At 42.7% G+C, this 25,155-nt stretch overlaps 1 protein-coding gene across 1 annotated transcript in view; it reads right to left on the bottom strand.

Moving 5' to 3' along the window:
* DNAH9 (dynein axonemal heavy chain 9) overlaps positions 1-25,155 on the bottom strand; it is a 1,128,006-nt gene that overhangs the window by 341,670 nt on the left and 761,181 nt on the right. Inside the window, exon 54 of the mRNA XM_029600235.1 lies at positions 21,912-22,034. Coding sequence (XP_029456095.1) covers positions 21,912-22,034 — 123 coding nt within the window. The remainder of the gene's footprint in view (positions 1-21,911; positions 22,035-25,155) is intronic.

Genomic DNA, 25,155 nt, shown 5'->3' with positions numbered 1-25,155 from the left:
TCTCTCAGCCCATTGGATTGGGGGTGATAAGCTGAAGAGAAGTCAAAGGACACATTGAACTTATTACAGAGGCTCCTCCAGAACTTTGAGATTAACTCTACCCCTCGGTCGCTTACTAGGTTTTCGGGTAACCCATGTAAACAGAAGACTTCATTGCAGGAATAGCGAGCAAGGTTAGCTGCTGAGGACAGTGAAGGTGTGCAATCTTTGAGAAGCAGTTCACGACGACCCAGATAACAGTCCAACCCTCTGATGAGGGAAGCTCTGTAATGAAGTCAGTGGATATGAATCCATGCTTGCCCAGGACTGGCAGAGATTGGAGAAGATGCCAGGGGCACTGGTGAGATGGCTTGTTGTGAACATAGTTAGGGCATGAATCCACATATGCCTGGATGACCAGGGCCCTCTGAGCCACCATTATTGGCATGAGATCAACTCCATAGTCTTCTGGACCCCCTGGTGTCCACTCAGCCTAGAATTGTGGCCCCACTCGAGATCTTTCTCTCTAAGGTGAGAGGGTAGCATCATCTTGCCAACAGGAATGGAGAAGGAGGTTGTAGTGAGAATCTTGGCTGGCTCAAAGATCAACTGTGCTTCGGTGGTGGTACCGGAAAGATCAAATGAACAAGACAGAACATCCGCCCTGGCATTCTTCCCAGCAAGATGAAAGGCTATGTGGAAGTTGAATCTGCTGAAGAATAAAGACCACTGAGCCTGGCAAGAGTTGAGCCTCTTGGAAGTAGAGAAGATTTTTTGATTGGTTGTAATGGTGAAGAGATATTTGGCTCCCTCCAAGAGATGTTGCCACTCTTGAAGAGCGAGCTTGATGGCCAGAAGTTCCTGGTTCCCAATGGTATAATTTTTCTCGCCAGGTAAGAAGCTTCTGGAGAAGAAGGAACAAGGACAAACTGAAGAAGGGATATGGATTTGAAAGCGCCTTTAAGTGGTTCAAAGGCCCGGACTGCATTCTTGGGCCAGTTTTTAAGGAATGCCTCTTTGTGGGTGAGGGCCATAAGCAAAGAATAGTAGGAAATTAACTGGTGATAGTAATTTGCGAATCCCAGAAAGCACTGTAGAGCTTTAAGTCTGATGGGCTGAGGCCAATCTCTGTTGGCTGAGAGTTTGGCAGGGTCCATTTTCAGGCCTTGTGCTAAGACAATATAGCCTAAAAATGGTAATTCTGATTGTTAGAATGAACATTTTTCAATTTTTGTATATAGCCTGTTTTTGCAAAGCCACTGGAGGAATTTTCTAACTTGTCAACGGTGCTTTGTGAAAGTCTGAGAGAAAATGAGGATATCATCCAAGTATACCACGACACACATCTGCAAGAGATCTCTGAACATGTCATTTACAAAGTTCTGAAACACTATAGGGACACCAGAAAGTCCAAACAGCATAACTAGATAGTCATAATATCTGTTTCTCATGTTACATGTGGACTTCCATTCATCTCCCTCCTTAATCCTTATCAAGTTATAAGCTCTACAAATGTCCAATTTGGTGAAGATTTTGGCACCTTGAAGTCAATCGAATATAGGCATTGGAGCTTCAAAGATGTGACAGCAGATAATTATTCAAACTGTAAATCACCTAGTCCTTTGTGTATAAGTGATATATAAATCCTAACAAACAAACATTCTTAATTGAAATGGAAATCAGACTGCAGTAGTCAATACAGGGTCTAATGGACCCATCTTTTTGCTGACAAAGAAAACTCCTTGCTCCTGTAAGCAATGAGGATGGATGGATGAAATCCTGTTCCAGGATTCCCTGATATATTCAGACACTCCCTGTGTTTCTGGCACAGACAGCTGATATACCTTTCCATGAGGCAGCATGTTCCCAGCTTGGAGGTCAATGGGATAGTCATAGGTGAGAAAGGGAAGGGTCTCCATTTGATTTTTGCTGAATACATCCAGGAAGGCCACATAAGCCAAAGGAAGGCCAGTGGATATCACAAGATAAGAATGTGCAATGATTGTAGGTGGGACAACAGAGTGGAGACAATGCTGGAAGCAGTAGGAGCTTCAAGACTGAATATATCCCATGCACATGTCTACCATGGGGACATGTGGCTGAAGCCAGGGTAGACCCAGGACCAGTGGGTTCACAGACCTCCAAAGAACTGTAAGAATACCTAGTGCTGAGTGGATTGATTGCACTATGAAGCACTATGATAATTAAACTTACAAGAGGATCATCCAGCACGGATGACATCATTCCTGGAAGGATGGAACTAACTTTGTTATTTTTCTGATAACAAGAGCCTAGCCTATAGTAAGAAGCACGCTAAGTACACATGCTAAAATATATATTGATTGGCTATTAAAGGTAATGGGTGTGGATTATGCAGATGTCTGGTATCAGCAATCCCAGGACCCTTATAAGTCTGAGCACACGCGTTAGAGCGCTGGGTAGATTCTGAATTATACACCATTTGCTTTGTATTCACTTCTTCCCCGGGGAAACCACGCCTTTCCCCTTTTCCCCATTAATAAACCTTTCACTGCATAACTTCTTTGGAGCTGGTATTCATTGAATTATTGGTCAGAGGTTATCGCCATTAACATCTGGTGGCCCGTACGGGGAACCTTGAGAAGGGATTTCGCGACTCCCTGCTCGGGAATCTCCGGTTCTAAATAGGTAGGTGGCGATCACCTTTTTGCTACCGATTTTCACTCAGCGCTGGTGTTTCGGCAGACAGCTCTGACTCTTTATCTAGTCAAGGCTCCAGGCTCTGACTCTTAATAGGAGTTATGGCGGGCAGCTCTGACCTCTAACCTACTGAATTCGTGGCTGTAGTCCGAATATCAATATGTAGGTATTGTTCCATCCTTCAAACACGGGACGCCGGTTTGCATAGGTGGAGCTACTCAATTGTGTGGTATGTATGAGATTCAATTTTAACTTTAAGTTTTTTAAAAGTGTTGATTTGATTAATGTTTAAGTTGTCTGTGTATTTTCTTTCATTTCTTGCTAGTTTATTGCGCCTCTGTACTTCTCTGCGGCCCTAGTTTAATTGTAGGTAGTGCTCCTTTGAATGGCATTCTTAGGAAGCTATAAATCTCTTAAAGTCGTCGCCTCGTGTGTGTGTATAGATAATTCAGACGCTGCTCATTCCTAAAGTGTTTTTGCTCTGCATCATTTCAACCTTTCTTAAGACTTTTACAGCAGTTTAAGTTGTTGCCTCGTGTGTGTATAGCTAATTTAGACGCTGCCCATTCCTCAATTGTTTTTGTTCTGTATTATTTCAAACTTTCTTAAAACTTTTTACAGCAGTTTGGAATTTTAGTTCTTCTCTCCTCGACTCTGCCTTCTCATTTCTTGCAGTCAAAGTTAATGACGCTCTGCATTCTGGTCTGATTACATTTAGGTATCTCTCGTCACTGTTTGTCAATTTTATTTGCATTGTGGATTTCTCTTTCATTGCTAATTCCCCTGCTCTGATTTTCTGAAACTTTCTTTGTTCTGAAAAAAGAGAAGGAAAAAAAAAAAACTGTCCCTTTGCCCCCCTCCTTCCCCCCTTCACATTCCTGTACCAAGTTGTGCGCTGGTACCATTCCCTGCTATCAGCCAGGAAGCTACCTAGCCTCCCTCCCTCCTAGCCCCCCTCCCTTGTCTCCTCCCAATGCTTGTTGGGAAATTGAGTTTTGCTTATCTCCCCTCTCTCCGTTTTGTAGTTTTCCAGTGTTGTGAGTTGTCACGCCCCCTCTCTCCCCACTCTCCCCTCCTTCTCAGCATTCCTCACTCCTCACGTCAGTGCCTGCTGGTACCTGCTTTCTTTGTCTTTGTCTCCAAGCCTTGTGGGCGTGCCACCCCTCCTGCCGTGCTCCGTCGATTGACTTCTGGTCCCGTTAGTTCTCTTCTCTCTGTGCCTATCTCCCGGCTCGCCCCTCTCCCCCTTTTGTTAGTAATCACTTCTGTTTCAGGCTGCGTGTCCGTGTTTCTTGCTGTGTTGCTGGGACTTCAATTCACTTTAATTCTCTTTGTGTGCCTGGCTCCGACTATATTTTGTTTTCCTTTTCCTTTCACTTGTTAGTTTTACTGCAGCTATTAAAGTTTTACGGCTTGCCTGCACACAGCACCAGATCTCCTCCTGCTTGTGTTAACTGCTAATGCGTCTGTTACTTGCCGTTTACTTCCTTTTCATGTGGTTTGTACCATTTGCAATCTGTGTATTCTTTCACTGCTTTTAACTTTCTTTCCGGCTGCTCTAGGCTGCTTTGTTCTCTGTTTCTGTGTAGTGGGACAGGGGAGCGGGAGAGCCCCTCCTTTGCAGAATTCCTCGTGCCAACCAGTGACCGCCCAGCCTATTGGCTTTGCCCTCCACAGCTTCCCTTTGCTCTCTGGGATTTGCGGTCCACATTCTTTGATACTAGGCTGCCGTGCTGAATACTCACTCCTTCCTTTACCCCTCCCTTAGGCATTCAATTCAGACCCCTGCTCCTGTCTGTGCTCTGTTACAAACAATAAAAAAAAAAACCACACGAGCTCTGAACCTTGTGAGCTCTTTCTCTCTTTTTTTTTTTTTTTTTCTGTTTCAAGTTCTACGCACGTTCACGGACTTTGTCCTCTGTCCTGTGCCATCCTTTCCCCTGCTGCTTGTTTTAATCCTCATACTGTGCTTGCAGTTTTTTTTTTTCCTTAACACCGCACTCAAAAAAAAAAAAAAAAAAAAACCCGGGAGAGGTTCCTTTGGAATATTGCTTTCCCATTCAGCCAGACCTTTAGCTATCATTAAATATGTTTTCCAAGTTCCGTGCATCCAAAGCTCAGACTAGCTCTGAAGCTGCTTCTAGTAGTACTTCCTGTGAATCACCTCTTGCACGAGTCATTGCCTTTCAGATCCCAAATGAGAAATTAATCAGGGCCTGCCATCTTAAGTGGGTTTTATGGGCAGCTCAAGATGATTTTCTTAGTTGGCCCTCCCATGGCTCCTTTGACACGGTTCTCCTGACTCGTTTAAAAGAATTTCTTGAGAATAAATATGCCACTAAGCCTGCTAAGTTAAATGAACACAGGCTGGTCCTCAGCTGGTTTAATTTAGTAAGATCAGCCAATGCTAACACTGCTTCTGCTCCTCCACAGAAAGCAGCTGATGCCCTACATGAGTCCTCCGAGTCCTCGCTATCTTCTGGTCCGCTCCCTGCTGCGCCATCTGCGTTGCCTCAGACCCCAACTGTCTCCACCCCTCAGACAGCACCTCCTATTTCCCCCATGCCCCCTACCTCACCTGATGCTCCTCCTCCTCCTTATGAGTCTGATTCGTTAATTCGCCCTTATCCTGCCCTCCAAGTTCAACTTGATCAAATGGCAATGACACTCCCAGTGCTTACCAAGGCTTGTACACTTTTTATTCAGGATCGCGAGATTGCCAATGCTCCTCCCTATGACATTCCAGAGTCCGATTCATGTTTCTTCCAGACACCTAGTTCTCGACCCCCATTTCGAGGAGGCCAAAGAGGGCGTTCCCCCCAGAGACGCCCATCCCAGCCTTGGAATCGTGACCAACGACCACGAGATTGGCAGCGCCAAGACTATGCCCCAGATTGGCCAACCCCCCCAGAGAAAAAATCCAGGTCAACAATTGGGTCATTATGCTAGGGATTGCCATGCTGCCCCTTCGCAGCCTCAGCACCCCACCTTCAACCCTCGCTCATGGACAGGCCCACGTAATCAGTATCCTCCGCAATGACGCCAAAAGTCGTCAACTGTTGTTGCGCCTCTTTCTGTTCCTGCCGACTCTACGGAACCAACCATTGAGCTTCTCCTGAATGATAAACATCCAGTACGATTTCTTGTCGATACTGGAGCCTCCATCTCAGTTCTCCGTTCGTTACCACCATCTGTCTCTTTGTCCCCTGAAGCACAGTCTGTTGTAGGTCTTTCAGGTATGTCTAGGGTAGTGCGTAAAACTAGTCCCTGCACCCTACAACTTGGAGATCACCGCTTGTCTCGCTGTGCGGTGACGGAAATAGGGTTTCTCAAAGGGGGGTGCTAAAGGCTATCCGTGTGTTTAGTTTAAACATGGATTAGTAAGGCATTGTACGTTACTAAGACAATTTATAGTTCTTGGGACATTAGCAGTCAGGATTCTGTCTCTTTCGCGGTATACAGAGCTTTGATCATTGCGCTGGCACACTTACAGTACAGCCCTAAGTCTTTTCTTGCACATTAGAAATTGCCCTTATGTATCAGTTACATGTTCTAATTAATGATGTTTCCTCATTTTACAGAGGTGAAGGTTTTCCCCAGCAGCGCAAGAGTTATCCCAGTAACAATGATTTTGTCGCAGGACTGTCTTTCAGAAGAAAAAAAAAAAAAAAAGGAGTGGAAACTGAATATTCATGAGCACAGCGCCTCCTAGTGGCGCAGGCATATTAAAGAACCAACAGTAGCTTTATGACTGCAATTTGCTGAATTCATATCAGGATCTTTAGTTTCAATTGAGCTGTAATTCCTCTAACCTTTATCTGTTCTCAGATTTTATGTTTCCCCAGGTCAAGAGCCGTTGGACCATTTGAAGATTGCAGAAGATTGCATTTTCTCCTTTTTTCCAGTTTTTTGCTTTTTTTCTTTTGTTTTTATTCTAGATCGATCTAGACATTTTCTCAGTACTTTTTTTACACTTTTTTTTGGCCTATCTTTATTTTTGATCAGGGGTTTGAGCTCATCAGAAGTAAACCATGTGTTTCTTGTTTGTCTTCTGTGTCCTGATGAATGAGTGCCGTTGTGTGTCAAAGTTTAATGTTCTCTGTGATGCGATGTCTGTGGTGGACTCTTCTCCCTAATTAATCTGAATTTATTTTACCCTTCTGGTAGATTCTGATCAAGTAACCTACCTACTGTTGAACTGCACAGCTGTGCCTCCTGTCTCTGACGTGCACTAAGCTGAATGACCTGTTTTCCCCATCTGCATCATTGAATTCAAAGATTATCCTGACTTGGACTATGAACTGTTTTCAAAGACTGCCATCATACATCGTATTCATTGTTCTTGTCTTGCTCAGATGCTGTTTGGACCTATTTGCAAATTGCCATTATTTGGACAGAATTACTGTTGTTTTTCCAAGTTTTGTAGTATTTTCCAGTCTAATTCTAACCTCTTATACCCTTATATGTTTATGTAATATGCCCCAGTATGGTCAAATATTTTCTTGAATCCCTTATCCTTGGACAACATTCTGTCCACTATTGGGCCTACAGATGCTTTGTTACATGATTGCACTTGCCTAATGTTTCAACAGCCCTTTTCCTTCGTCATGTGTATCATCTTTGTTACTATCAGTTTGCTTTTGTATTTCCAGTTTGATATTCACTTTTTGCATTAACATGTTTTTGTGTATTATCCTTTTGGAATGGCATACTTCCTGTATGCACCACTGACCCGAATTGTAATGCTTGCATCACAGTAACTATAGATGGTACGACTAAAACTTCCACTCTGCTATACAAATCCCATTATGATTGTCAAGGGACAGTTCCTTACTGTTCCCATAATTCTACACGATACAGCGTATGTACTGTGCAGACAACTATTACCTGTTTTGACCCTACTGAAGCCCCTGCCCAACAATGGATACAAGTCCACAAAGGAGACACTCCTCAAGATCTAGTTATGACATTTGCCCTTTGATTCCCTACCGAAAGGTCGGTTTCCCTCATTTTTAAGTATATTCCCTACCCACATCCTGGGATTTGACCTATAGATGTGGTAATGATTTGGCTTGGCCATACACACCCTTATCCTTTAACTATCTGGTTTTTCTCTGGATCTCCCTTTTCTTATGTGTATATATATTTCTGCTACATCAGAGTACGTTAAATTCATGCTGTCCTATTTGCTGTAAGCTATTTCTAGCATTTTTCCCACTCGTCTTACTGTTGGTACCTCTGTATCTCTTTGACTTATTCGTTCTTCTGCAGCCTGTACCTATAATACTTATTTTGCTGGCCTTTCATATTCCAATATCCTATTCCCTTTATACTCTGATTTCTCTGTAACCTTTTTGAACATTGCTTTCTGTAACACTTCCTCTCAGATTTTACTTGGAGTTTGTTTACACCCTCTCACAAATATTTCCTAGTAGTTTTGTGGCCTTTGTCCTTATTCTGAGATTGATCTCCTTGTAGAAATTTACTCATTCTAACTGAGGCTTACTCTTACAAGGATGTGCAACTGTACCTACTCCTACCTATGACCAGAACGTGCCTTATGTTTTTGTTGTTTTTTCCTTCTCTTCCTTGTCCATTCCAATGGATTACCTCTTCATGTTTTCTCTGTACCTTTTAAGAATGATATCCAACTGCTCTGCTAGGTTATCCCTCCTGATTGCTATATTTGTGACACCCATGTGCAAAAGCACCGATTCTATCTCATGTAAAGCGCAGTGGATATTGGCCCACTCCATTGTTGCAACAAAGTGCATCCATAGACCTTACACAGTATTACACACTATAGCTATAGGCAATTCCTCTTGTTTGTCTCAATCTTTTCTCAACTATACCATGCAAGCCCAAATGGTAAATTCTTATTGGCTCAATATTGTAACCTATCAGAATAGCTCTTCGGGTTACAGAACTCCAATTTATATGTTAAATCGTATTATAAGATTGCAAGCTGTTGTTGAAATAATTACTAATGAAACTGCTAAAGTACTGAGAATATTAGCCACTCAGCAAAAGGGTTTTTGGAATGCTATTTACCAGAATCATCTAGCATTAGATTACATACTAGCTTCAGAAGGAGGACTATGTGGTAAATTTAACCTCAGTAACTGTTGTCTTCAAATAGACGACAAGGGTGAAGTGACTGAAGAAATCACCCGCAACATGATGTCAATTGCACATGTACCAGTGCAAACCTGGAAAGGACTTGATGTCAGTGATCCATTTGGATCCCTTGGCTCATGGTTTTCTAGTTTAGGTTCAGGATTCAAAATTCTAATTGGCTCCATGTGTACGATTGCCTTACTTGGGCTAGTTGTCTGCCTCTGCTTACCATGCCTCTGTATCTGCCTACGAAGATGCCGTGATCAAGTCTCTGAAATGCTGATAGCACAGACCAGCACTCGGATCATGCTCAATCAAGCTGAAACCTTGAACCTGATGCTTCTGGATTCCAACGATGACACTGAACCATTCCCCACCACCTGTGACGACTATCTGTGAAAAATGAGCATATTGGCCCATGACGGGTAATGTCTCTAGCCAGTAAGGATTAGCCTTAACTAGGCTGGGCAACCTAAGACAGGCGATATGCGACACAGATAGGTGTGAAGGGCTCCTAGCCGTCACCCTTCAAAGGGGCGGATGTAAGAATACCTAGTGCTGAGTGGATTGATTGCACTATGAAGCACTATGATAATTAAACTTACAAGAGGATCATCCAGCACGGATGACATCATTCCTGGAAGGATGGAACTAACTTTGTTATTTTTCTGATAACAAGAGCCTAGCCTATAGTAAGAAGCACGCTAAGTACACATGCTAAAATATATATTGATTGGCTATTAAAGGTAATGGGTGTGGATTATGCAGATGTCTGGTATCAGCAATCCCAGGACCCTTATAAGTCTGAGCACACGCGTTAGAGCGCTGGGTAGATTCTGAATTATACACCATTTGCTTTGTATTCACTTCTTCCCCGGGGAAACCACGCCTTTCCCCTTTTCCCCATTAATAAACCTTTCACTGCATAACTTCTTTGGAGCTGGTATTCATTGAATTATTGGTCAGAGGTTATCGCCATTAACAGAACATAAAATGAGATTTGTTCATGATGCAGAAGTTATGGGGTGGGTAACAGCTGTGATATTCCCAGGCAGCAGTTCACCATAAAATTGAAGTATTGGTGAATGGTCTTGTGCAGCTGATCCATGGGGATGGTGTAATGATGTACCATGCTTTCTTCGATGAAATTCCCCACCATCCCTGAGTCAAGAAAGACTTTGGTGAGGATAATTTCAGTGCCTTTTGAAGATGGATAAGCAGGATAATCTGAGAAAGGGGAGTGTTTCCAGAGGGACCAAAGGCTGCCTCCCCAGCCATCCATAGGCACTGGAGCTTCAAAGGACAGGTTTTACCTTACTGTCCTGGGGAAGCACAGATTTTGGAGCCAGTATCAATGCCTCGCTTCTTCCATCAAACAAGTGTGCCCAAATTGCATAGGTTCCTTCTGAGTAGGCGAGGGGTAGGTTCTTTTTGGAATCTAGGAGCCAGAAGCAGTGCTCCATGGGAATAAACCCACTCCTTGGATTTCTTCTGGAAATGGACATCAATCTTGGTACAGAGGGAAATCAGCACATCAAGGGATGTGTGAACCTCTCGCCCAGCAAGTTAGTCTTCGATCTGGGTGGCCAGGTCCTGCCAGAATATAATGGTTAGGCTCTTTTCACTCCACCATAGCCAGGCAGCTAGGATCTGAAACTGAATCATGTACTGTCCCACAGTTTGAGATCCCTGGCGGAGATGCAGGAGGTCAGCCGCAGCAGAAGAGGACTGGCCCGGTTCCTCAAAGACCCTAGGGTTGCTCAGCATAGAGTTGTTCCACTCCCATAGCAGGAATGCCCAGACCAGCACCTGCCCAGTGAGGAGGGAAATAATTTAGGGTCCATTGGGAAACTCCCAGAGTGCAGTTCAAAAATAATCTGGCACTAGTTCAGGAACCCTTTGCAAGTTTTGGGGTTTCCTTTGTAATGTGTTGGTGGTGAGAGATATATATCTGATTTCACGGTTCAAATTTGTTGCACTGGGGAAATCTGCACTGCAAATAATGGCAGTGCAGCAAGCAGAGGCTGAACCGAAGTGCTCTTAGTCTGTATGGAGTCCAACTGGTTGCATAGGGTTTGCAAAGACACTGTGAGCCACGGAACTTGCAGGACCAGTCCTTGCAAGAGCTGGAGTGCTGGCGAATTAGTGGAGCTCATGGCCTTCTCAATCTGTCACAAAGTGAGGGTAGTGAGCCCTTGGGCAGCTGTTAAATTCATACTATCTTTTATAAGCACGAGTAGGGATGTTTAGGTGGAAAAAATATGTTTTGTTTGAAAAGAGACATCAAAACCTTCAGAAAACAGTTAAAAGCATGGTTATTTAAACAGGTGTACAACAAAGAGAAAAGAGAGTAGAACACAGAGAATAAGAAAAGCGATCTGCAGAACACTCAAGCACGCTACCCCAATCTACACGGGTATATGTATTCTATTTTTATTTTAAACATGTTTGCTCTTGATTTTAGAATTTTAAAATCTATTATAATAAAGAATGGACATGATATATTATGATACAACACTTCCAATTATGAGTAATTTTAAACGAGCTATGTTACCGTAAAGTCTTGGCACCTGTTTAATGATAGATTTTATTATAGTTTCCAATATTATTATTTGTGCCTTATTGTAAACCATTATGATGGTCCCTAACTTAATGACGGTATAGAAAAGTTTTTAAATAAAATACATAAAAAATAATAAAAATTCATTTCATGGGGACTCAAATTCATATCTTTAGTTTCAAAACAAAACAAAAAAATGTGTTTTGTAGTTTGATTAGTTTTCATTTGCAATTAAAGCCAGTGGGGGAAACATTACCACCCATATCGGGCAGCCTAACAGGCTTCACAATTGGGGTTATCTAATCAATTGTCTATGAAACCATGGGAAGAAATCACAAGAGGGGGGAATGAACTCCAAGGTGGTTTCAGTGTCTAAGCAGGTGGGGGCTGAGGAGGTATCAACATCACCCCAGTCATCTTTGTTGGTGTCCAAGGGATTTACCAGTACTGTTAGAGCCTTACGGGTTCCTGAGCAGTTTCAACGTAGGACTCTAGGCTGACAGTAGGCCAAGAAGGCCATGATGCTATTACTGATTTGGTTTTTCCCACAGGCTCAGTGTTTGGTGAGTTGCCTCATTCACCTGATAAACCAGTGGTGATTACCCTTGAAGCAATATGGGGGCGTATGGAGAAGTTTGGTCAGGTTCTGACCACTTCAGTTTGCAAGGTGGTTGTTTTAAGGTCAGACCCTTTGATTGCTTGTAATGAAAATCTACTCCAAGAGCTTGAGAGTCAAATAAGACATTGTCAAGATTCAAAGGGTTCAATTTACTTTGTATTATGAAAGAGGGCTTCTGTCCCACAGGATTGAGCTATTGGAAAATAGGGATGTGAATCGTTTTAGGACGATTAAAATTATCGTCCGATAATTTTAATATCGTCTTAAACCGTTATGGAACACAATACAATACAGATTCTAATGATTTATCGTTATAAATCGTTAGAATCGTGAGCCGGCACACTAAAACCCCCTAAAACCCACCCCCGACCCTTTAAATTAAATCCCCCACCCTCCCGAACCCCCACCCAAATAACTTAAATAACCTGCGGGTCCAGCGGCGGTCCGGAACGGCAGCGGTCCGGAACGGGCTCCTGCTCCTGAATCTTGTCGTCTTCAGCCGGCGCCATTTTCCAAAATGGCGCCGAAAAATGGCGGCGGCCATAGACGAAAAAGATTGGACGGCAGGAGGTCCTTCCGGACCCCCGCTGGACTTTTGGCAAGTCTCGTGGGGGTCAGGAGGCCCCCCACAAGCTGGCCAAAAGTTCCTGGAGGTCCAGCGGGGGTCAGGGAGCGATTTCCCGCCGCGAATCGTTTTCGTACGGAAAATGGCGCCGGCAGGAGATCGACTGCAGGAGGTCGTTCAGCGAGGGTTCCGGCGCCTCGCTGAACGACCTCCTGCAGTCGATCTCCTGCCGGCGCCATTTTCCGTACGAAAACGATTCGCGGCGGGAAATCGCTCCCTGACCCCCGCTGGACCTCCAGGAACTTTTGGCCAGCTTGTGGGGGGCCTCCTGACCCCCACGAGACTTGCCAAAAGTCCAGCGGGGGTCCAGAAGGACCTCCTGCCGTCCAATCTTTTTCGTCTATGGCCGCCGCCATTTTTCGGCGCCATTTTGGAAAATGGCGCCGGCTGAAGACGACAACATTCAGGAGCAGGAGCCCGTTCCGGACCGCCGCTGGACCCGCAGGTTATTTAAGTTATTTGGGTGGGGGATTTAATTTAAAGGGTCGGGGGTGGGTTTTAGGGGGTTTTAATGTGCCGGTTTTTCGATTTTTCAATTTTTCGATTTTTCGATTTTTAACGATTTTTAACGATTTTTCACGATATTTTACCCCCCCAAACGGCAACAATACGATTCCCTCCCCCTCCCAGCCGAAATCGATCGTTAAGACGATCGAGGACACGATTCACATCCCTATTGGAAAATGCTTCTCATAGGCTTAACCTTAGGGTTTTAAATTCCCTAAAATTATGGAAGAACTTCTCTTGGTTACGCTGAAAAACCTTTTCTTTATTTATTTTTTTTTTTTTTTACTGAAGTTCTTTGCATTTCATCTCAGGATTTTCCTTCCATCAATAAAATATCTTTTCTTCCTTCATCATCTCAAGTTTCCCCATGCAGAGCTGTTTCAAGATCCTGGAGCAATTAATAATTTGCCTATGTTAAATCTCACTGAATTTTTGGAGATATAAGGGCCAGAAATTATTGAAAGGGCAGTCTTATTAGTTTCCTTTGTTGCAGATTTCTATTTAAGTAAAATATGCCGTCCTATTTCCAGAATTTAAATGTTTCTTTTCATGGTCAAAAGTGAGAATTTTTCCAGATATTGCCAGGCTTACCCAAGAGAGAAAAAGGGGATTTTTGGCACTCATAGAAACATAGAAACATAGAAATGACGGCAGAAGAAGACCAAATGGCCCATCCAGTCTGCCCAGCAAGCTTCCCTCATTTCTTCTCTCATACTTATCTGTTTCTCTTAGCTCTTGGTTCTAATTCCCTTCCACCCCCACCATTAATGTAGAGAGCGGTGATGGAGCTGCATCCAAGTGAAATATCTAGCTTGAGTAGTTAGAGGTAGTAGGGGTAGTAACCGCCGCAATAAGCAAGCTACACCCATGCTTATTTGTTTTTACCCAGATTATGTTATACAGCCCTTATTGGTTGTTTATCTTCTCCCCTGCCGTTGAAGCAGGGAGCTATGCTGGATATGCGTGAGGTATCAGTTTTTTTCTTCTCCCCTGCCGTTGAAGCAGAGAGCTATGCTGGATATGCATTGAAGGTGAAGTATCAGGCACATTTGGTTTGGGGTAGTAACCGCCGTAACAAGCCAGCTACTCCCCGCTTTGTGAGTGTGAATCCTTTTTTCTTCTCCCCTGCCGTTTAAGCAGAGAGCTCTGCTGGATGTGTGAAGTAACAGTTTTTCTTTTCCCCTGCTGTTGAAGCAGAGAACTATGCTGGATATGCATTGAAGTGAAGTATAAGAATGGAGTGATCAAGCTAGTTGAAAGGCATCAGGAATAGAGGAAGGTGGAGGTAGTAATTTGGATATTTGGTTTGGGGTAGTAACCGCCGTAACAAGCCAGCTACTCCCGTCTTTGTGAGTGCAAATCCTTTTTTCCACATTTCCTCTTGCTATTGAAGCTTAGAGTGATGTTGGAATCACAGTAACCATGTGTATGTTTATTGAATAAGGGTATTGTCTCCAGGCAGTAGCCATCATTCTGGCGAGTCACCCACTCTTCATTGGCGGCCTCTTGACTTTATGGATCCACAGTGTTTATCCCACGCCCCTTTGAAGTCCTTCACAGTTCTGGTCTTCACCACTTCCTCCGGAAGGGCATTCCAGGCATCCACCACCATATCCGTGAAGAAATACTTCCTGACATTGGTTCTGAATCTTCCTCCCTGGAGCTTCAAATCGTGACCCCTGGTTCTGCTGATTTTTTTCCTACGGAAAAGGTTTGTCGTTGTCTTTTGATCATTAACACCTTTCAAGTATCTGAAAGTCTGTATCATATCACCTCTGCTCCTCCTTTCCTCCAGGGTGTACATATTTAGATTCTTCAATCTCTCCTCGTACGTCATGCGATGAAGATCCTCCACCTTCCTGGTCGCCCTTCTCTGTACCGCTTCCATCTTGTCTTTGTCTTTTTGTAGATACGGTCTCCAGAACTGAACACAGTACTCCAGGTGAGGCCTCACCAAGGACCTGTACAAGGGAATAATCACTTCCCTTTTCTTACTCGATATTCCTCTCTCTATGCAGCCCAGCATTCTTCTGGCTTTTGCTGTCGCCTTGTCGCATTGTTTCGCAGACTTCATATCATTAGACACTATGACCCCAAGGTCCCTCTCCTGCTCCGTGCACGTCAGCCTTTCCCCCCCCATCGAATACAGTTCATTTGGATTTCCGCTCCCCATATGCATGACTTTGCACTTCTTGGCATTGAATCTCAGCTGCCATATCTTCGACCACTCTTCCAGTTTCCTTAGATCCCGTCTCATTCTCTCCACTCCTTCCGGCGTGTCCACTCTGTTGCAGATCTTAGTGTCATCCGCAAAAAGACAAACCTTACCTTCTATCCCGTCCGCAATGTCGCTCACAAAGATATTGAACAGGACCGGTCCCAACACCGATCCTTGCGGTACACCACTTAAAACCGCTCTCTCTTCAGAGAAGGTTCCGTTTACCGTCACACATTGTCTTCTGTCCGTCAACCAATTTGCAATCCAGGTCACCACCTTGTCACTCACTCCCAAGCTTCTCGTTTTATTCACCAGTCTCCTGTGCGGATCCGTATCAAAAGCTTTGCTGAAATCCAAGTATATGACATCGAGCGCTCTTCCTTGGTCCAATTCCTTGGTTACCCAGTCAAAAAAGTCAATCAGATTTGTCTGACAGGATCTTCCCCTGGTGAATCCATGTTGCCTCTGGTCCATCAATTCTCCGGACTGTAGATAGTTCACTATTCTCTCTTTCAGCAGAGACTCCATTACTTTTCCCACCACCGAAGTGAGGCTAACCGGTCTGTAGTTGCCAGCCTCCTCCCTGTTCCCACTCTTGTGAAGCGGGACCACCACCGCTCTTCTCCAGTCTCTCGGCACCACTCCCGTTTCTAGGGATCTATTGAACAGGTCACACAGCGGACCCGCCAGAACATCTCTGAGCTCCCTCAATATCCTTGGATGAATCCCATCAGGCCCCATGGCTTTGTCCACTTTCAGGTTCTTTAGCTCTTCCCACACATTTTCTACTGTAAAAGGATTTTCATCTATTCCACTTCCCTCCAGTTTCTTGTTGTGTAGAGATGGTCCTTCTCCAGGGTCTTCTTTAGTGAACACAGAGCTGAAGTATTTGTTTAATATTTCTGCCATTTCTTCGTCAGTCTCCACACATTGATCATTACCACCTTTCAATTTCACTATACCACTTTGGACCTTTCTCTTTTCGCTGATGTATCTGAAAAATGTTTTGTCACCATTTTTTATCTCCTTGGCAATCCTCTCTTCTGCTTGATTTTTTGCCAACTTGATTGTTTTCTTCGTCTCCCTCAGTTGATACAAATATTCTTCTTTGTGCTCCTCCCTTTGGGATCCTTTATATTTCTTGAATGCTGTTCTTTTAGCTTTAATTTTGTCAGCCACCTCCTTTGAGAACCAGATAGGTTTCAATTTTCTTTTGCTTTTCTTTATGTTTCTAACATATAGAGCAGTTGCCTTGGTGATTGCTCCTTTTAGATTGGTCCACTGCTGATCCACATCTCTCTCGTTCTCCCATCCTTTAAGTTCTTCCTCCAGGTACTTTCCCATTTCCTCAAAGTCTGTGTTTTTGAACTGTAAAACTCGGGTCTTTGTGGTTCTTTTCCCTATTCTATTAGTGATATTAAACCATACCGTTCAATGATCACTGCTGCTGAGGTGGGCGCCCACCTGGACATCTGAGACATTATCTGCATTATTGAGCAATAAGTCGAGTATAGCACCTTCTCTCGTGGGTTCCAACACCATTTGTTTGAACAAAGATACTTGCATGGCATCCATTATTGCTCTACTATTTTTAGTTTCTGCAGATGGGATTTTCCAGTCTACATCTGGCATATTAAAGTCACCCACGATCACCACTTCTCCCTTCTTACCTATCTTATGGATGTCTTCAATCAGATCTCTGTCCAGCTCTTCCTTTTGGTTTGGAGGCCTGTAAACCACTCCAATATAAATGGACACTCCGTCATCTTTTTTTAGGTCGACCCATAGAGCTTCTTCTTTACCCCAACTTCCTTGTAGCTCAGATGCTTGGATGTTGTTTCTGACATAAAGAGCCACACCTCCCCCTTTTCTATCCTCTCTGTCCTTCCTTAACAAGTTGTAGCCTGGTATTGTTGTATCCCATTCAGGAAAGATATTTTAGAACTGGGTGCCTTATTTACTTTGCGTTACTGTTGTTAATGCTTTATTAAATATCATTCTGACAGTTATGTCTTATTTTCTCCCAAGCAGCTTAAATCTTTCTTGAATGCAAAAAACGTTGTAACATCTTTTCCTGCCCCTACTGCTTCATAATTGACCTGTTTAGGCAACGGCAGGAATTTTGCTTGCTAATACTTTTCTTTTTAATTTTTTTCCATCATGTATTTCTCTTCTCTCTCCCTTAATGTTTCTTCTCTTTTAGAGATATCAATGCTGGTAAATGAATGATGTTTTTCTTTTTGTTATTACTTGAAGATTTTTATGTTATCCTCTTTATTACAATCCAAAATGTTTTTTGCTTTGTTAATATATTAAATTCATAAATAAAAAGTTAAAAAACAATCATTCTATTCAAAATGAATGAAACAAATATAATTTGTTTAATGACAGGTGTCTCTCTCAATTTGTTTCAGGTTCCCCAGAAAGAAACAAATTAGACCATATTTGTTTCTTTTTCCCCTATTTGTTTGAAACTAATGCCCTTCTCTAAGCACAAGATAGGCCCTTAATAGGTAGCAGCTAATATGCCACAAGAAAAGATCTTCTGCCTGACCAACCACCTCCCAATTGGGTTTAGCCTACTCATTCTGGTGGCTGGTAGGGCTTTCCAAGCTAGATAGAAGAAGCAAAGACACTGGCCAGGATGAGGTCAAGGGAGGCAGAAAGCAAAGTCAATATACAGGAGGAACAAGATGTTGGCACAAATCTGATATAGACCGGCTGCCTGCTCTCTTTCATTGTTTGGAAGGTTTTCTTTTGAACTATACCATGAAAATGGAAGGGTAAAGTTAGGTCTTACCCTTCGGAGTCTTCTTTGACCCTTCAACACAGTCTTCCATCGCCGAGTTTGCAGTTCCTGCGATAATGGAGGAGGATAACACCGTTGTCATGTTTAACGAAGGGGAGTTGGCCTCAGTTGGAGAAGGGGTTCCCCTCAGCCCCTCTCGACATTCATCCACCGCCAGCTCAGTATGAGCTTTCCCAGAGCAGGGCAACAGTGTTGCTAACCGATGATGTCACCGAGTATGCTGTATTGAAGAAAGCCTCTGAATTGTTGCAGTCAATGTCTTTCCATCTGTGAAGGATGCTGCTGATATTTCATCTCTGGATCTGCCTGGGTCATCTAAGAGGTCTGGTGGTGAGTCCTAGGTTTTTTTGCAACCTTCAATGGCAAGTTTGATCCCCTCTAAACCTGTGTTGGTTACACTGGACACACTATGGGACTTGGTGGCCTCTATTCGTTTAGCTTGTGTCAATTGCTCTGCTAAAGTTGACACTGCCTCTAACCATTTAGATATGAATATTTCTGCTTGTGAAGCTTTGAATAATCAATCTCATGACAGACTTTCTTCAATTGAGCGACATATTTTTTCATTGAATACTGCTCAAACAGTGATTATTAAGGAGAGAGGTATTCTTCAGAGGAGGGTGGAATTTGTTGAAAACAGATTAAGTCATCTAAATTTAAGATTTATTTTTTTAAACTTTCCTAGGGTGGTCAATGAACCCCCCCCTAGAGTCATATTAAGGAGATATTTTCTTGTGGTATTAAAGATCCCTCTGGAAACTGTTCCTGTTTTGAATAACATTTTCTTTCTTGCCCTCTGGGAATTGGCAGATGCAAACAGAAACTTTTGATTTTTCAGCTTTCCTAGAATCTTAAAATTTTGAAATTTCTGAAAGAATTACTTTACTGGTATCTTTTTTTTTTTTAATCCAATCTCAGCTATGTTATGAAGAGTTTCTTTAAAAATATAAATGTTCTGTTTATGGGTTCTGGTATTCAGATCTTTCTTGATCTCTGTCGTGCAACTCAAGAGAGAAGAAAGGGCTTTTCGGCATTATACCAGGAGATCTTGGCATTAGGAGCTATTTTTACATTAAGATACCCTTGCAAGTGTATGTTAAATTGTGTGGTGATGATTATATCTTTTTTTGTTCCAGAACTGTTGCAAATGCTTGTACATTCAAAGAAAACTATTATAGCTTCAAGTCCCTTAGCAATGCCAGCTAATTAGAAGTCAAGTTTAATGTTCTGCTTTAGCAGTTTGTTTGGTTTTGTTTTTGTTTTGATAGAATTCTTCTTTTCTCCTCTATTTGCTGCTCCTCATATTTCTTCTTTTTCTTTACTTGGGAACTTAAAGGATAATAATTTGTTTTCTTGAATTACTAGTTTTTCGAATAATGTATTAATCTCATATTTCTGTGGAAAGTTCATTCTTTGTAAAATTAGAAATGAAATAGAGTTTAACAAAAAAAAAAAAAAAAAAAAAAAGGTCAAGGTCCAGGCTGAAGTCAAGGCCCAGGCTAAGGTCACGGTAACAAGAAATCAGGCCGGGGGAGAAACACAACAGGACAGCTAGGAGATAGCAAGCCTGGAACAAGGCATGGTAGAAACACAAAAACAAACCAGGAACAAGGAAGAAACACACTGTAGCAACTAGCACTGCAGAAGAAGCAGGAGACACTGGAAGGTGGCTCTGAGCTTTCATTTATATGAGGCAGGTTGTGATGTCACTATGCATGTCACAGGAAGTCCAGCTGGCAGACCCTATAAAAGGGACTCAGGAACTGCAGGAAGTTCAGCCATGAGGGCCATTACAGGAGCTATATTTTTATTTATTTAAAATTACTTGTTTCCCACTCCCTCCAAATTCAGGGTGAGTTACATAATAACATACTTAATTAAAAGCAACTATACAGTCATACACAAACAATAACAGTATAATCATCTGCTTTCATTCTTTCTGATAAATTTGGTGGAATATCTATTTCATTGCTTTAAAAGTTGCTATTATAGTCTATCTAGAAATATCCTGCTGGAAAAGCTGCTTTGATTAAAGTTATGTTTAATGCCTTTTTAAATTTTTTGAATCTTTTATACTGTGGAAAGGGAGAGGTAAAGTGCTCCAAATTACTGGGACAATTATGGAAAAAGCCTTTTCTCTGGTGATACTTAGGCAAGTTAAGCCTTTTGAGGGTATGTGCAGAAGATCATGACTGGTGGAGCACAGGGTATGTATTGCTTAGCCTCCAGCATCTTCCCACATCCCTTTTCATCTATAGGACAGGTAGAGAAATGCAGTCCTGTGGCTGAGGGGATAGGATGCAACTTCTTCAGCGCACTTCTCATTGCTGCTGTTGAGTTGGCCACTTGGTGTCACAATTAAAGCAGTCCTTGCCTATTTTTCTTCTAGGAGTAGTGTTTCTTGGGTAGCCAAAGTCACTTATACTGGTAACCTCAGTACTATGTACTCATTTCATTGGCTGGCCATACACTGGTGGATTCAATATAAATTAATGGCTATAATACATAACTTTCTCATGAATATATAATACATAACTTTCTCATGAATATCACTTCCAGTAAGAACTCGAGCTGCAGCGAGTATGGAGGAAGAAAACTTCTAGTGGCCCTTTACTGGTTTTATTCATCTGCATCTGCTTTTCCTGTACAGGATTTATTTTGAAAGCTACCAAACTGTAGGGGTAATGTATTATTTTTACTGGAAAGTATCAGATCTCCAATCAACCTAAAGTATTGAAAGACTAACTTCCTCCCCTATCAGGAATGAAACAAGTTAACATGAGGTGTCTACTTGCCCCAATAATCTCAAATATGCCCCAAAATTTTAATAGCTGATGGAACAGAGATTACAGAAATGAGTGTGCTCATCTTTCCAAGTGGCAGAAACCTAGAGAGAAAAGAGTCTTAGTTTGGGCCAGTTGGTCTTTATCTGTTATTTACTATATTACTATGCCATTAGGAAAATATTTCTGACTGTGAGGGTAGTCAAGCACTGTACCCAATTACTCAGTTACTCAGGGAGGTAAAGGTACTAGAGCTAGGAATGAACCAGATGACCTCAAAGTTAATTGCAGCATCAATCTTTTTAAGCATTCTATAATATTTACATTAAAAAGTGAAGGAGAAATTTTCTTCCTGAAGTATCAATTTTATAAAAGCCTAGCAATCAGGAATACATAGGTCTAGCTCCTGGCTCAAGTGACTTTGGCTACCCAAGAAACACTACTCCTAGAAGAAAAATAGGCAAGGACTGCTTTAATTGTGACACCAAGTGGCCAACTCAACAGCAGCAATGAAAAGTGCGCTGAAGAAGTTGCATCCTATCCCCTCAGCCACAGGACTGCATTTCTCTACCTGTCCTATAGATGTAAAGGGATGTAGGAAGATGCTGGAGGCTAAGCATACAGTCCCCCTGGTAAAAGCTGGATGGAAAGGTAAAGAAAGATGCTGTGCATGGTGGCTTACCAAGGAGAACTGGACAGCAAAGCAAGTCCATTAAAAATAAAAATATTCTTGTTAAAACTGGGAACATTATGGAGTAGTTCTCCCTCTCTCTGTCAGTCAGCAGCAGCTCCAGAAATAATTTTGTATGGAGGGACCTAGCAGGTGCACATAGGGTGGGTAAGCACTTTTCCTTACAAACAATTAAAGTGATCTAGCCAGACTGGGGAGGGGGGGCAAGTTTCTTGGCTTAGGAGACCCTGGCCTCCACTGCCTCCTGTTGGTGTAAACCTCCTAAGTGCTGTGAGCCTCAGCAACTAGTTCTAAAGATATAGTTCTGTTGTTCCCCAACCTTACCTTCCTTTCTTGATTGTTTCTCGACCAAGCAATGGCCCCAATACAGGATCAACAGTCTCTTCCAAATTTTCAATCAAAACCACTTCCCCTGATCCCAGTGCTCTTTCCATAACATCCAAGTACCTATAAAACATAAGTATGCACAGTAACAGTAGAATCCTAAGATATTTGAAAGCTGCAGAGAATAGCACCAAATACACACAGAATCAATAGAGAATCCACCAGACGCAAGAAGGCCGCAGGTACTACTACTGACAGAAGAGAACGACATAGAGATGGACAGTTTTAATAGCTGAAGGGTTGTATGATTGACCTGTAAAATTCTGAAGTACTACAATCAAATGTAAGACCATACCATCAATCAAAAACACTTTTAACACATATTATACATAAGCTCTATATGCACCATAAAGCACACAGGTACAAGATTTATGGGTTGAACAAAATTATTAAAAATCCATCCCCCTAAAAAGAAAATTGTGCATGTATTGAATGTCCAGTAAATTTTGTGTTTGTATCATATTTATGCAATCCTCCCATCATGCTACAATGCAATTTAAAAGCTGCACCAAAAAAATGTAAAAATAAGGGTTAACTAACAAGTTGTAGATAATATCTTGGACTAACTCAATACAACTGATTAGCTGTTACAGCTCAGAGGCATATGTAGCCACCCAGAGGACTATCTGTGTACTATTTAAACCCACTGTAAATGTGCTGTTCCTTCACTGAAGCAATGCACTTGAAAGCTAGACACAGAGGGGTAGATTTTAAAAGGTGCACATGGGTGTACATGTGCGCGTGCTACCTGGCGCTCATGCATGTTATAAATTCCGGGGTCGGTGCACGCAAGGGGTTGCACAATTGTGTACCTTGCGCGTGCTGAGCCCGCTCTGAGCCGTGCTGCATTCTTCCGTTCCCTACCTCCCACCCTACCATCCCTTCTCTTCCCCGCCCTTCCCCCCTACCTTTTTTGTCTTCTTTTTTTGTTGTTGTTTCAAAAATTACTTCAGCCCTGGGGCTGAACTAAGTTGTGTGCGCCGGCCAACTGCCAGCGCATGATCCCTGGCACAGCAGCAAATGGCCATTGTGCCTGGAGCCTCTGACCCCGCCCCACCCCCGGATGCCCCACCCCCTTAGTAAAGCCCCAGGACTTACACACGACCCGGGGCTTTACACCCAGCTCGCATAACCCTTTGAAAATCCTGCCCAGATGTATTAAGTTAGTGCAATAAAAAGGTCTTACCTACAGCTTGTCTGTTGATCCTTATTCCTAACATCAGGGGTAGGCAACTCCAGTCCTGGAGTGCCACAAACAGGTCTGGTTTTAAGGTTATCCATAACAAATATGCATGAGGTATGTCTGAATGCACTGCCTCCATTGTATGCCAATATATCTCATGCATATTCATTATGGGCATCCTGAAAACTAAACCTATTAGTGGCACTCCAGGATCGGAGTTGCCAACCCCTGCTTTATATTCAAGTGGACTAACATGACAACTAGAATGTTTTGTGAAAAAAAATCATAGAAGTGCTGCAAATTGTTTTGTTTTCTGTTAAGGGAGTCATTCACCACGCCATGGTATTTTTCAGCATGGGAAATACTGTAGGGAATATCCCAATTCTTGCTAACAAGACAAGCAGAAAAATGGACATTGTCCTGTATGGCTATCTATAGCCAAATGCAGATATGAGAGAGACACTTTGCAGTTCCTATGTACATCACCAGCTTGACAGATTTAAAGGCCCTGTTAGCCTGGATGGCGCCCTGTGAGGTCAAAGAAAACATAAGGACAACTGGTTCAATGTGAATTTGTACAGCCAGAACACTAGGGGGCTATTTTTATCACGCTGGGGATATCAGTTTACTGTTAGATGTGAACAAACGGTACTTGTCATGCTGGCCCCCTCTCTCAGGCCAATGCAATACTGTGCGCTGGCTACAGCACACGGCTCAACCTGTGATTGGACGGGCATTTTAGACATGCATCCATAAACCCCGATGCAAAACAGGGGTTAGCACAATGATTTATATACATCCCAAGCAGGATTATGACACACAGCATGACATCGGAGGTGCAATGATACATTTGAAAATTAATATATTGGAAATAAATTGCAAATTTACCTTATTCCGACTGACAGATGTATGCTCTTTTAACAGAACTTTGGTGCGTCCACATGCTGCACGTGCAATACTGTATGGGCATCCGATACAATAAAATGGGTAGCGTTATGGATACTCTTTTTTTACCTCTGTGCACTTTTTTGATGCCGTTATCATTTGTGTCTCATTAGAATACTCAACTGCATGCCCAGGAGAGGTGGCTGTACGGGCGCCCAGAACGGATGCACATTTTTTGCACATCCATATTAGATCGGCCTTACTATGTACAACTGTAAATAGCTGTCACCTCATTCTTCTCCAGATTTGTGTAAGACCTGGGAGAAGCAGCAGAACTATTGCCCACACAGGACCTACCTTACAGCAACACAATAGGGGAATGGCAGGCCTTACACAATGAACTGTAGAAACATGAGGTAACAGCAAAAGACAATTGTACATAAGAACATAAGAAATTGCCACGCTGGGTCAGACCAAGGGTCCATCAAACCCAGTATCCTGTTTCCAACAGAGGCCAAACCAGGCCACAAGAACCTGGCAAGTACCCAAACACCAAAAAGATCCCATGCTACTGATGCCAGTAATAGCAGAGGCCATTCCCTAAGTCAACTTGATTAATAGCAGTTAATGGACTTCTCCTCCAAGATCTTATCCAAACCTTTTTTAGACCCAGCTACACTAGAAACATATAGAAACATAGAAATGACGGCAGAAGACGACCAAATGGCCCATCCAGTCTGCCAGGCAAGCTTTTGCACTTTTTTTTTCTCTCTCACATACTTATCTGTTTCTCTTGGCTCTTAGTAACCTTTTTTTATTCTATTTCCCTTCCACCCCCGCCATTAATGTAGAGAGCAGTGTTGGAACTGCATCTAAGTGAAATAGCTTAATTTAGTTATGGGTATTAACCACCGCAATAAGCAAGCTACACCCATGCTTATCTGTTTATTCAGACTATGTAATTCAGTCCTTGTTGATTGTTGCCTGAATATAGATCCACTTTTCTTCATTCCCCCCTGCTGTTGAAGCAGAGAGCCATGCTGGCTATGCATTGAAAGTGAAGTATCAGTCTTGCTCCCCTGCCGTTGAAGCAGAGGGCTATGCTGGATATGCGTG

Source organism: Rhinatrema bivittatum, chromosome 4 (assembly GCF_901001135.1).
Source record: "Rhinatrema bivittatum chromosome 4, aRhiBiv1.1, whole genome shotgun sequence".
Lineage (NCBI taxonomy): Eukaryota > Metazoa > Chordata > Amphibia > Gymnophiona > Rhinatrematidae > Rhinatrema > Rhinatrema bivittatum.
This window is presented reverse-complemented; position numbering and strand designations above follow the sequence as displayed.